At 39.0% G+C, this 14070-nt stretch overlaps 2 protein-coding genes across 6 annotated transcripts; both read right to left on the minus strand.

Annotated features, from left to right (window-relative positions):
• Positions 1–1381: 1381 nt before the first annotated feature.
• LOC122662940 lies at positions 1382–3332 on the minus strand. Its single transcript, XM_043858643.1, has 5 exons — positions 3212–3332; positions 2839–3093; positions 2270–2796; positions 2118–2171; positions 1382–1846 (listed from the first exon to the last, which is right to left on the minus strand). The coding sequence occupies exons 1-5, from the start codon at positions 3330–3332 to the stop codon at positions 1382–1384; spliced, it is 1422 nt and encodes a 473-aa protein (XP_043714578.1).
• A 4803-nt stretch (positions 3333–8135) lies between these two features.
• LOC122661130 lies at positions 8136–10395 on the minus strand. 5 transcript variants are annotated; one of them, XM_043856454.1, is made up of 3 exons: positions 10378–10395; positions 10119–10296; positions 8136–8717 (listed from the first exon to the last, which is right to left on the minus strand). In XM_043856454.1, exons 2-3 carry the CDS (start codon positions 10284–10286, stop codon positions 8163–8165), a joined length of 723 nt encoding a protein of 240 aa, XP_043712389.1. In that variant the 5' UTR covers positions 10287–10296; positions 10378–10395; the 3' UTR covers positions 8136–8162. The 5 variants fall into 5 exon arrangements, with proteins under 5 accessions (XP_043712389.1, XP_043712386.1, XP_043712387.1 ...); XM_043856451.1 differs by having other exon boundaries at positions 10119–10322; positions 10364–10395; XM_043856452.1 differs by having other exon boundaries at positions 10374–10392.
• Positions 10396–14070: the final 3675 nt, after the last annotated feature.

Consider the following 14070-nt stretch of genomic DNA (forward strand, 5'->3'; position numbering starts at 1 on the left):
ATGCAGACGAGTAGCCCAATCTATGCGCGCTCACTTGACAGAATTACAATAATTAATTGCAAATAACATAACCAAATCCCCCAATACAATGGCCAATATTGGCTTACAATCAAATTAGGTTTTTTTTCAACTAAACATGCAACCTAGAAACTCACAAATGGGGATTTACAATTGGAGAATACCTCTTGTAGAGTAATCCAACAATCATGAAGCCTCTGACGGATAAAAATCATGTCTATGTATGCTCCACTGCTCAAACCATCTTCAATATGGAGTCATCGAGCATAAAATAGTAATATCGTTGACTTTATATGCTTAAATGATGCTACAACTCCTTCCAATGGCTTACTCTCAAAAAAATACCCAATTTCAAAAAAAACTTCATCCCATTTGGACATCGGATGACCAAGATACGACCTTCCAAAGTTGAATGCTCCAAAAATTGGTAATCAGTGGTAAATCCGTAAATAAAGAGATTCTTCGTGACAAACCGTGCACAAAAGAAAAAATTTGTCAGAGATTTTCACACTCTCTTCCTTCATAAGAAATAGGGGTGATGTCATGCCAACATCACACTTCACTACACATTAGTTATTTCCTTTATTTCCTCCTTTTTTCCTTTTTCTTTTAATGAACCAAATCTGATGCAAGATACCGATCCGACGCTTGAGGAGATTCTAGAGTTTTAATAAAACAATGGAGAATGTCTATCTATAGTATAACACTTAAAGATAAGCCAAAATTTTTGGCTAAGTATATAAACTTTTACCTATTCAAGATTTGCTCCATTTTCACGCATCGATACAAAAATATCTGTAACTTTCTCGTTCAATACTCAAATGATACAAGACTAGTTGCGTTGGAACTGTGACTCAACTAAATTCATTTCTTGTGAAGACCACTTTACCCAAAATTACCATTAAGCCTTCCAAAAATGATCTTAAATTCACTGTCATTGCATGAACCTGTGAAATCACAACTTTAACAGTATGAAACCTTCACCTGTTGCTTCGCTCCTTTATAAGGACTTAATATGCTATTAAATGGTGTTTTTCAAGTGCGGGTACCCTTGTAACCCTACCAAATGACCAAAATACCCTTATAGCTGTGTAGGTGACTGTTTGACCATTTCAACTCTTCCAAACCACCAATAGCTACTGCCACAACACCACTATGACCAAATACGCTGCCAACAATGACAACAACATTCCACACACTCCAATGGACTAACAATCTCCCTCTTTGGAATTATTGGCAACTCACTGCACAAAGTCATCTTGACTGTGTGATGCACTTCTCTCCCCCTTTGACAACAAGTACAAAGGGTACCGACGCTCCCCCTACATGGAAGCTCCCCCTACTCTCCCTACACATGTATCATCTATTGTGCTTGTGGAGTAATAACTTCAGGTTTGTCTTTGAGTACTTCAAAGTTGTCATCGAGAAGTACCCCTTTCTTACTTATCATGCACATTTCTTCAAGACCTTCAAAAAGTGCATAGAGATTACAAGCTGTCCTTGATCCTTGTGCCTCAATCTTCCCATTCTTTGTCTTCTTGATCACACACCCATCTTTGGTGAATAGAACTTCATTGCCACTATCACATAACTGACTGACACTCAAGATGTTGTGTTTCAATTCACTAACATACAAGGCATTATTAGAAGAAATATGTTCATTATATAATCTGATTTTTCCTTTTCCTTCAACTCTAGCGCCATCATTATTTCCAAATCTAACCAAGCCTTTTCCAACATGTTCCAAATTCAGAAATTTATCTTTATCACCTGTCATATGAGTAGAGCATCCACTATCAAGAATCCACGGTGATGGTTTACTGTGTGCCTGGAAAGCGGTTTGAATAAGAAGTGAATTGTCACTGTCCCCTTTCTTCTTTTTCTCAACCCAAATTGCCTTCTCTGCCACTGTGATGTGTTTCCTTCTTTTCTCTTTAACATCCACTTTCTATTTTTGACCTTCCTTCTTTGGAGGATTCTTCTTCATGTTTCTTTTAGACTGCCTTTGTGAGGGAAGTATGGTTTTGAAATTCCTTGCCATGTGTCCTAACCTGTAACACCTGTAGCATTCCACACTCTCCTCTCTAAGTGGAGCATACCTGTTCCTGCTTATGAAATTTGTAGGCTTGACCTGTCTTTTGCATTCTACAAATCTGTGCGCAAAAACATTACACCCATAACAGTAACCATTAAAGTAGCTCTGTCCTTGTCTTGAATATCTCCCAAAGTTCTTGGGCTTCTGATGACTAACTGTGGTGAATCCATCTCTGTCAACTTTCTTCTTAGTAAACTTTTCAAGATTAGAGTTCTTCGATTTTTCACTAACAAATCTCGCTGGATTCCCAGCAGTGCCCTTACCTTTAGTCTTCTCACTTCCAGATGAACTTCCTTCAAAACCAAGACCAAACTTTAGCTGTGGTGACCTCTGAAAGCTAAGGATCTCATCAAGTATATTACTCTGTCCTTTGTTAGATGGTGGATGATCTATCTCAATTATCTGTGTGCTCACTTCCTTATCTTTTCTCTTCAGTATAGTAACTGATGGGGTTGTAGGAGTTGGATCATCATTCTTCTTTAGCTTCTCAATCTCTATCCTCAACATAACAATTTGTTCCTCCAATTTGTTGCAGTCTTCTATCTTCAACGAAAGACTGCTATTAATATCATCAGTTATCTTCTGTGTCTCCACAATGGCAAGCTTTACTTGACTGATCAGTTCATCTTGCTCTTCAAACTGTTTTACAAACTTTTTGCTCTTCTTTCTCTCCACTTTAAGTTCTTATAATGCAGAGTATAATTCAGCTTCAAGGTCATATTCACCCTCAGACTCTTCCTCTTCATCAGATTTTTCAACTGTTTTATTTTGACTTTTGCTTCCAAATGCCATGAAAAGTGTCTCATATTCTTCATTATCTGAATTTTCACCTTCTGATGTTTCTTCTGAAGAGGTATTGCTCCTTTTTGAAATTAAGCTTCTTTTCCTGTAGTTGCCTTTTCTAGGAACAACCTTCTCTTTACCTTTCTTGGTTTTACTTTCATGGATATCTTCATCTGAATCATCGGTCTTACCTTTCTCTGGACACTTTGATGCAAAATGACCAATGCCTCCACAGTTGAAGCATTTTAAGGGAAGTTTTCCCTTGTCCTTTCCTCTTCCCTTCTTGAACTTCCTTGCAAGATAAGCTTGAGTTACTTTCTTGCTTAATTTTGAGTTTCTTCATGGCTTTGAATGCAGCTTCCTTTTTGGTAGGTTTTACCTTCACCATCCTCATCTCATATGCTGTCAGTGTGCCTTGCAATTCATCTAAACTCATGGAATTTAGATCTTTTGATTATTCTATTGCAAACACTTTGGGATTGTAGAGATCTGGTAAAGACCTTAAAATTTTCTTCACCACCACTGCATCAGTGACTCGCTCACCTAACCCTCTGATAGAGTTAATAATTTCATTTACTCTGTTTATATAAAATTCAACTGTCTCTTCTTCTGACATTTTCAAGCTTTCAAATTGATATCTGAAATGCTGGAGCATGGCCTCTTTAATCTTTTCATCCCCCTCATGGATGCCTTTCAATTTGTCCCAAACTTGTTTAGCTGTCTCACATCCAGACACTCTTACTAATTCCTGGTCTGTCAAGGAACTCAACAGTGCACTTTTGGCCTTATTCTCCTGTTCATACTTTTTCAACTCTATAGCATCTGTAATGTCCTCTATAGAAATGATGTAACCTGTCTGCATAGTCTTCCACACATGATATCCCTGTGATTTCAAGTACGCCTCCATCCGAATTTTCCAAAAGCAATAATTGGAGCCATAAAAAATCAGAATCTTTCCGTCCATGCTTTTTCCTTCACTGGTGTTTGCCATCACTATGAAATCTCAATGTCCAACCCATAACTATTAAGTTTTCTTCCTTGGGAACCTAGCTTTGACACCACTTGTTGATACCAGGTTGACACTGATAGGGGGGTGAATCAGTGTTCTTAAAAAATAACCCATAAATTCCAACCCTATGTTGATGTCAATGGAGAAGACTTCAAGCAAACCTGATTGGCCGGGGCAATCCCGTAATTACCAATCCCACAACACACATGCATGTCCACCTCGCAACCACTGTGTGGCCAGGTCTACCAGATAGTACACCCCACTCTGCAGATCAAACACACTCCAATATATACAATGAAAGTAAAGTAGACAAGGCACCAAATTTACGTGGTTCGGCCAAACTGCCTACGTCCATGGAGCAATACCCTACCCAGGGTTTCGTATATTGCTCAATACGCTACTCAAATTTTGACTACAACAACAGCCCAGGAACTACAATCCCTACTTTGGTTTGTGCAACAACACAAACGAGGGTAACTACCCCAATCTCTGTACAAGCCCCCACTTGACAGAGTTAGAATAATTAATTGCAAATAACATAACCAAATCCCCCAATACAATGGCCAATATTGGCTTACAATCAAATTAGGTTTTTTTTCAACTAAACATGCAACCTAGAAACTCACAATGGGGATTTACAATTGGGGATTACCTCTTGTAGAGTAATCCAACAATCATGAAGCCTCTGACGCATAGAAATCGTGTCTATGTACGCTCCACTGTTCAAACCATCTTTAATACAAAGTCATCGAGTATAAAATAGTAATATCGTCAACTTTCTGTACTCAAACGATGCTACAACTCCTTCCAATGGATTCCTATAAAAACAATACCCAATTTCAAAAAAAACTTCATCCCATTTGGACATCAGATGACCAAGATACGGCCTTCCAAAGTTGAATGCTCCAAAAATTGGTAACCAGCGACAAATCCGTAAATAAAGAGATTCTTCGTGACAAACCGTGCACAAAAGGAAAAATGCGTCAGAGATTTTCACACTCTTCCTTCATAAGAAATGGGGGTGATGTCATGCCAACATCACACTTCACTACACATTAGTTATTTCCTCTATTTCCTCCTTTTTTTTTCTTTTAATGAACGAAATCTGATGCAAGATACCGATCCGACGCTTGGGGAGATTCTGGAGTTTTAACAAAACAATAGAGAACATCTATCTATAGTATAACACTTAAATATAAGCCAAAGATTTTGGCTAAGCATATAAACTTTTGCCTATTCCAAATTTGTTCCGTTTTCGCACATCAACACGAAAATATCTGTAACTTTCTCGTTCAATACTCAAATGATATGAGACTAGTTGCGTTAGAACCATGACTCAGTGAAATTCATTTCTTATGAAGACTACTTTACCCAAAATTACCATTAAGCCTTCCAAAAATGACCTTAAAGTCACTGTTATTGCATGAACCTATGAAATCACAACTTTAATAGTATGACACCTTCACTTGCTGCTTCGCCCCTTTGCTAAACACTATATGAGGACTTAATATGCTGTTAAATGGTGTTCTTTAAGTGCGGGTATCCTTATAACCCTACCAAATGACCAAAATACCCTTATAGCTGTGTAGGTGACTGTTTGACTATTTCAGCTCTTCCAAACCACCAATAGCTACTGCCACAACACCACTATGATCAAATATGTTGCCAACAATGACAACAACATTCCACACACTCCAATGGACTAACAACCAAAAATATAAGGGCCAATCCCAAGAAGCCACGTGTCTTGACCCAAAGAGGAGGCTAGCTCAAGCCCGACTGCGATAGAACTAGTTCGGTAGCCCAAGAGGAATAGGACCCAAGAGGCTACCCCAAAGGCCAAGTCTACCATGCAAGCCACGGAGTTCAACCATGATGTCATCATGAAGATCTACATTATCCTATCACTAAAAGATCGGGAGGTATACCAAAGGGAGAACTATTCCCAAAGAGATACAAACCTAATCAAACTCAACACGGGAGGAAGACATTTAGGGAACCTCTTCCCTACTAGGACTCTACATCTCACAAGGAGCTATTCCAAGTACAACTCTACTATGAGATAGATTCTTCCACGAAGAATGCTTATCATCAACTGGGACTCGCCGCGCGCATCGCCATACTCAACTATAAATACTCAGGTATTCTACCCCAGTAACCATCTTGAATTTCAGTAATTCATCTGTTGCTGAGAGAGATCTAACTTAGGCATCGGAGAATCCTAGGCCAGAACCACACCTATTCTTCCTTCTCCCTGACGTCCTTTTGCAGGTCGCGGCACCCGAGGATCTACCGACGATTTCTTGACGCAACACACATGTAATCTCATCTATATATACCTAGCCTCTCCATATTGGAGGAAAGGCAATGAATTCCAATACAATCCCTTGGTCTAACACTCTCTCAGGGGCTGTCCTTGTGAGTGAGTAGGACCCTCTTGCTGGCTTTGTAATTATCTGGTCTTTCTTTCATAATAAAATTGATTTAATTAAAAAAAAAAAAAAAAAAAGAGGCAAGGAAGAAAAAGCAGTTTTACTTAGCTTCCCCATTTAAGTATTTTTTTAGTACTACTTTTAGACTGAAAGGTAGAAAATTTCCATTTTAATTTGCATGGATCACTACCTTAAAAACATTAGTAGGCCAATACAAATAGAGTAATTTCATCTTCCTCTTGATATTTTCAAGTAGGTCAAAAGATTTCTCCATTTGGTTAGCCCTACTTTTTGTTAATTAGAAGAGAAGGGAGTTAAAATACCTTAAAGTGAACTAAAATCTCGCCGTTGAAAAATTTCCTATTACTCTATTCTTTTAATTGCTCTAAAATTTACCTCACTTTACAAAGAAAGATTCTATTTTCTAACCGAACAGGGAGAGAGAAAAAAAAATTGAAGTGAAGGGATATCAAAAGTCCCATGTTCTAGTCTTAACTTATCAGGATTTCTCCGAACTGTAGGCGTCAAAACTCTCTGTTTCATTGTCCTTTTCATACATTGTGTTGAGTTTGTCCTTTGTAGATGGTGTTGCCTTTGTCTTTCCATGTCCTTGAATCATGCATGATACTCTTTTCCTCTTAAAGACAAAAAAAAATAAAGAAAGAAAAAAAGGCTGATGAAGACATTGCTATCAATGAGAGAGCAAGATATAGAGTAGTTAAAGTAGCTATTACAAATAAAAGCATGAAAGGGCTGAAAGATTGATATGAAAATAAAAAGGGATTACCAAAAATAATACATTATATAAGGGTATTGTTAACCGAACCTGGGCTAGACCCCGTTCGGGTTTGGCACCTACCCATAGGGGCAGTCGGTTGGACCAGTTGGGTTGGCCACTTAAGGAGGTGGTTTTCCCCAATAGGTTTCTACCTTCTCTATGATTCCTATTTAGAGTGAGACACTATGAGGAGGTGGAGACTGATTATATATATTACCTAATCAGGTCACCCCTAATTCGAATGTCATTGCTGAGATTCTAGTCTCCCTCTCTCACTCTTAGTCTTTTTCACCAAGTTACTATTGTGTACTTTATGGGATTTCATCTGTTTCCAAGGATTCGCAGTGTGGAGTTCTCCATGGAAAAGCCTTTTAAGATATCTCAAGATTGTAGAAGATCGTTCGACTTCATAAAGTTTGTAACCAAATCTGTACGAGATCCTTCTACTGCATCCCATCTCCGTTCATGTAACACCCTAACGAGTGGTGATTTGTTTATCGGTACAAAAGCAAAATGGCAAATTCATTAAGCTAATTTTCTTCAGCCATAGCTGCATGTCTATATACTGGACTATGATGGCAATGCGGAAGGTGGAGGCCATAAACAATTTTGGGGTGTATGAGTGCCGTCCAGTGATGCCTGGGCAATGTTCTCTATGGGGGAGTGTGGCCCTTGCACGAGCACACATGTTGCCATCATGGGAGCGCGGTGGTCATTTCACTGCCATATGTGTCATTGTGTGGGCAGTACACTACCCCAGAGTGAACTTTCTTCCTATTTTAATTCAATTTGCTACCCCTTAGCACAAAAAAAACAATAAAAACTACTGCATGTCTATATACTGGAAGTTAACTTTCTAACAGCCTTTATGCTTTACATTATTGATTCTATTTCTTGGAAAGTTTATAAAATTACACAAATAGTTGAACTAGCTGTCTTTGACCAACAGGACACATCCATGACCCATCCAATAATAACATATGGAATACACATAAGCATCAACTTTTATATGACATTGTATGACACCCATCTCTTGAAATGGTTTCCTTATACTGATAAAAAGTCCCTATCATCACCCATGTTCTCCATCTTTTCCTTGACCCAATCTCTTTCATTTCCATTAACAAAATCTAGATTATATAATATTGGAATCATACTCACTGAGCACAAGAACACAAGTACTGGGCCCAAGATCCAAAGTAAGAGAGGTAGTGCTGAATAGAAGAGTCTGTTCCCCACTGTGTTTAGAGTGAAACCTTTCTCTAATAGCTCAAAAACATAATCTGGGTTAACTATCCCTGTAGTATCCTCTACTGGAGTGTTAATGAGGAAGTTCACCTGATTAAGAAACCTAATGGATAGAGAATGGCATAAAAATGCAAACAAGAATATCACTAAGAGAGAGACATATTTTAGAGCCACCATGAACTCCCCATGTGCACCATATACGCTATCGTTGAGTGGTTTCTTTATACTGTAAGTACTACTTATGACAGCAGCTAGACCAGAGCACAAGAGAACTGATGTGGTTGCCATCAGGGTTGATCCCATTATCACATTTCGTAGAGTTTGTACAGCCAATATGTTCTTCTTATCATTGTCCTGAGAAAAAGAAAAAAATTAATTAGATATCGATGAGAATTAATGCTTAGAAATCAATCTTAATTTGCATATCTATAATTAGCTAATTAAACTTAGTTAGGATTAATGGGTCAACTAGTAGCCCAGCTAGCATGTGCCAAGGCCTACCTACCATGTGGTGATTTAACCTAGAAACCTTAAAAATGGATTCTTCACATTAATCTTGTTGGTTATATGCCGCTCTCAATAACCTAACTGCAGGAAAAATATCTCCTGCGCGGTTCACTGACCGGTACAGTTCCTCTAGTGCCTCTAATACGAGTGGGGTGGACCCCTTCTGGGTAGAGTGTTCGGTCAGGGGTGTAATGTTCATTGCACCCCCTTGTGGGGAGCACTAGGGAACTGTACAGGGCAGGGAATTGGAGGGGATAAAGATCCAGATATATAACCTAAAACCTTGAAAATGGATGCCATATTGTGTTGGATACTTCAAATTGACGAAACCATTGGGATTTTTCATAGCCAAACAATTCCCAAGGCACAAGAGAAACATAGTGAGAAAGTGCAGAAGCAAAAGATCACGATATCAGTGAACGAATTTTTATCGTATGCGGTTCCCTGTCCGGTGCGGTTCCTTAGTCCCTCTCACAAGAGGAGGTGGATCCCACCCGAGCAGAGTATTCGGTCAGGTGCCCCGGGTGGGTCCCACCCCCTCTTGTGAGAGGCAGTAGGGAACCGCACCGATCAGGGAACCGTAGACGATAACGATTCATCAGTGAACAAAGTTTGGAGAGAAAAGAATAAGTCAGTAACAAATGTTAGTTCATTGGTAATACAAACAGATTTCAGAAAAGTAGGTACGTTAGTTGGCATGATAGCAGCGAAGTTTACGATCGGTAAACTTAGTCAAAGGTAGAGTAAACAATTTTTTTTTTTTTTTGTGCTAAAGAATCATTTGAATTAAAGGAACATGAAAAGAATGAAAAATACAAGCTGGACTTAGCTAGCAAAAAACACCAACAAAAAGCAAGCAAACCCCTACCAACTTTGGCATTACCATCAACAGGAGAGGAAAGCTCGAAGCACTAGACAGAACAAAACAGGGGAAAATATCATAAAATACAATAACTAGGACATCATCTCTATGCATCAATAAAAATAAGAGAAGTAGTTTTCTTTCCGAGAGTGTGGCCTACACCAGCACTCCCATGTGTCTATCTCTCTCCTCCTCAAAAAAGGGGACAGAGTTGTCTTTTCAAATGGGAAGGAGAGAGATAGACTCATGAGAGTGCAGCTGGCATAGGCCACACTCTCGGATAAAGAACTTTCTCCCTAAAAATAAATTTAGAGCAGAGACTAATGAAGTTCTCATACCATGGCATACAACCGGCAAAGTCTATAATATGCTATGATCATTCATACCTTCATCATGGAAGAGACCCATTTACGTCGACCAGCTGAATTAGTTCCGATGATCGTTGTGAGAGGTTCCGTCCGGACCTTATGCCATAACCAACAATGATATGCAACCGTAAGGAAAAAACCTAATGGTACCAACACCAAGTCCAGATAGCTCTTCCTCCACTCCATCTCTCTCTCTAATTGAAGATCTTTTTCCTCCTCCTCCTCTTCTCTCTCTCTAGTTGAAGATCTTCTTTCTCCTTCACTTCTTCTTCTTCGTCTCTCTCTCTCTCTCTCTTTGAAGGGCTTCAGTCGTATGTAAGCACCCCACACTGATGCATATATATAGAGAGAGAGAGCAATGAATGAACATGGAATTGGTTTGATAGTGAATGACCAAAATGGAGAAGAGCTAGCTTTTGCTTTTTAGCTAAAAGACGGAACTGTCTCTAACCACATTGGTCATTTGTCACCATTAACCGGTGCTTTAAGAAAGGAAATAAAGGTCCTTCTTTATTGATAAATTTATGAAGGTGCCATTTAAATAATGTTAGAATTACGTACTTACTTCCAGTTTCTACCACTGAATGCATTTTTTTCTGGTGATGAAATTATATATACATTATGGAATTCATCTCTGGATGTCACTAGAAGATTGATAAGATAGAAATAGTTCTATCTATAGCACTAAGTTAATTGCTACTAAGATCAGCTTTTATTATTGATAATTTGAAGGTTAGTTTTGATATGCAATGATAGGTTTGTTGTTTGAAGAACATAATTAGTGACTGACGTGTAGGATCTCATAACTAGAGGACTACATTTATAGTTTTACTTTGCTTAGACGCCATATATACTCTCAGGTGGTATTAATGGTGCCTAACCCATGAAGAATAGTGGGAGTGTTGGACTGTCCCACTTAACCCTAAAACCTTGTTAGAAAGCTCTAATATATGAGACTTCTATGAATATATATATATATTTTTCCCGTGCCACCAATACAAAATGTTTGTGTTTTTTGGTAGCAAGCCACATTTGCTTGATTACACAGAAAAGTTTGGAAGGTTTTTTTTTTTTTTTTTTTAGTGTGAATAAAAGTTTGAAAGTATGTTACTTATTTATTGAGAAACTAAGAATGGTTTAAAGACTAATGTTAAGGTATAAGGCCTAAAAGTCAAAATTAGTAAACTGACTCCAATTATACTTTATTTTTCCTGTTCTCTCTCTCTCTCTTTTAGTTTATATTTTTTCCTTTTCTTTCCTTTGATATGCAGAAATCATAGTATTAGTGGCAAAGATATTTTACACATTGCATGTTACACCCGTGCCCAAATCCGAGCGGTTGTGTTTGCCTAATTTAGTATGTTTTGAAGATGCTAATAATTGTTGATAACCCCCATTAAAACCCCTCTCAACCCGTACCTAAATATCCTTGATGTAGGCAAGATCACCAGAGTCAATTCGATTCTAGTGTGTTATCATTGCATAACAGCCAGATTCGAACCCAATTTCTATGGCCTTACCTTATGATTTGGTCAAAGTTTCTTCATGAAGAATGTATCCCTTTAAGTCTAGATTACAACACATTTTGAATCGCGTCATTTCATTATGTATTGACCGAGTTATGGCCAAAAGTGTGGGCAAGGGTAAAGCCCTACGGATGATACATGATCCGCGAGGTGCATCATCCGCCGAGTGTAAAACTTTCCCGATGAATGTTATTTTGGTTTGGTTCCATCTTACCTTAGCCTAGGGCTTAGTCCTTGGTTATTTTAGACCATTTGTGACCCATGTGACCTAACTAAACCCTAAGACCATAAACCTCATACCTATTTGGCCAATAACATGGCTTAAACCCATTTTGGACCTTAAAACCAACCCCAACCAAACAAGGCCTAGGATCATTAGCTAAACAAGGAAAGAACCCAACCTCTCCTCATTTCCATTTCCTAACCCTAGAGAGGAGAGAGAAAATGGAGAGCTAAGCTAGAGGGAGAAAGAAGGAAGAAGGAGGAAGTGTTGGAGAAGCCCCAACTCCCATTGGAGCCATCCAAGAGCTTCAATCTTCACTTCAGACAACTTAGAAGCTAACCTTTGACCTTAGAGTTCATGGGAAGGAGGATTTGCAGCTCAATCTCAGCCTAGAAGCTTGCACCCTTGCTGTCCTAAACTAACCCCATTGTAAGTAAGTTAAACTATGTTAGTTATAGGATATTTTCCTTTGGGTTTGATTGGAATCTTATCCAATCCTTAGCCAAACCTTAGGGCTTCTTGTCCTACTATACTAGACTTCTTATTAGATGTTAGAAGCTTCACTTGTGGACCTTAGATCATCTATCCTCAGCCCCATGGCTTAGTTACCATGAAGCCCTTTGAAGAACCTCCAAATTGGGGATTATGGATGTTGGAATCCATCCAATCTCCTACCAAACCGTAGTGTTTTTCATTCTAATTGTTTTAATTATCTAATTGGATCCTTAGAGCATCAATTGGTACTCTGGAATACTCCATTCCCAGCCCTTTGGTGCAGATGCCATGAAACCCCATTGTAGAGCTCTGTTTTTGGGGATTTCGGTATTGGAAACCAATTCCATACCTTATGGATCCTATTTGGATCAAACCCTCATATTTGGTAGCTTCCTTGGAGGCTAATGACACTTCCCCATAGACCCCTGCTAGCCCCATGGCCACTAGCCAAAGTTGGGCTCGAGCTCAAGCTAATTTGCAGCATTTTTGGCCCGGGCGGATGATACAGCAGGTGGATGATGCATCATCCGCCAAGGCTATTTTGGTATTATTTTGGAGTTTTAACTCCCGACCTTCAACCTAGCCACTCTCTCACTTGTTGCACACTTGTAGGTTATGGTAACGTATACCTACGATGGAGGGCGTATACTATACAAAAACCCGTGATTGCTTATGCTTCGACGATTGTGAGTAGATTAGATACTTGGATTTAATTTATGGAATGTTTTTGTGTGGTTTGCGTAGGATTCCATTCATTCATATGCATGTTAGCTAATATATGATTATGGATATGTGGGGACATGTGTTGTTTATTTCTAAATGTTATGGGGACGAAGTTACATTGCGATTGTGAAGTACATGTATCATGTTGAATGCTAGAGAATTAGGATATGCTATTGATTATGAAAAATATTGGGAATCATGTGATATAGATTATGGTGATATTGGTTACATGTGAATTGGTGAATAAGATGAATATGCAAATGCATGGTAAATGTTATTGATAGGACCCAAGTGCCATGAGTGATGCCGGACTTATGATTGCCATAAGAGAGAAATGTGAATGGTATGCGAGAATGGTGAATTGTGATGTGTGTTGGTAATGATGATTTGGATTGGGATATGACTAGCTGACCGTGTTTTCGGTATCACACCCAATCTACTTGTATGTGTACGCGTAAGCTAGAAGGGGCTAGAGGATAGTTAGGTCGACTGGTATTTTGGCACTATGGACTCAACTTCTGACCTATACGTATGCATGCACCTTCATTCATTTAGATGCATATTGGTTAGGATCATATTCCCATGTGCTACACCCTTTACCAATAGGGGAAAAGGTGTTGGGTAATCGATGGTGACTTCCGACAGACTAGGGTGCCATTCTCAACAGACCACTGGTATTTAGGTGAGAACTAGGGTTATCTTGGAGACTTGTGGACAACGTGGTGAGGGGGGCTGATCTTGCAGGTTTCTTACCACAACTCAGGTGCCATCGCCAGATAGTTACCTGTGTGGACTCTAGAGGTCGGGGATTCCACCTAAGGGATGTTGCAGTAGCACTTTACCCCAAAGACTTGGGCATTCTATTTGTTAGGTGGATAATAATAAAACGAACTCATTATTCATTCTTTTCATCCTGGTGGATTATGCATTCATGATTGTCTATGCATGCTTGTGTGATTTAATTGCTCACTGAGCTTAGTTGGAAGCTCATCCCTCGGGGGAT

Source organism: Telopea speciosissima, chromosome 5 (genome assembly GCF_018873765.1).
Source record: "Telopea speciosissima isolate NSW1024214 ecotype Mountain lineage chromosome 5, Tspe_v1, whole genome shotgun sequence".
In the NCBI taxonomy this organism is placed as follows: domain Eukaryota; kingdom Viridiplantae; phylum Streptophyta; class Magnoliopsida; order Proteales; family Proteaceae; genus Telopea; species Telopea speciosissima.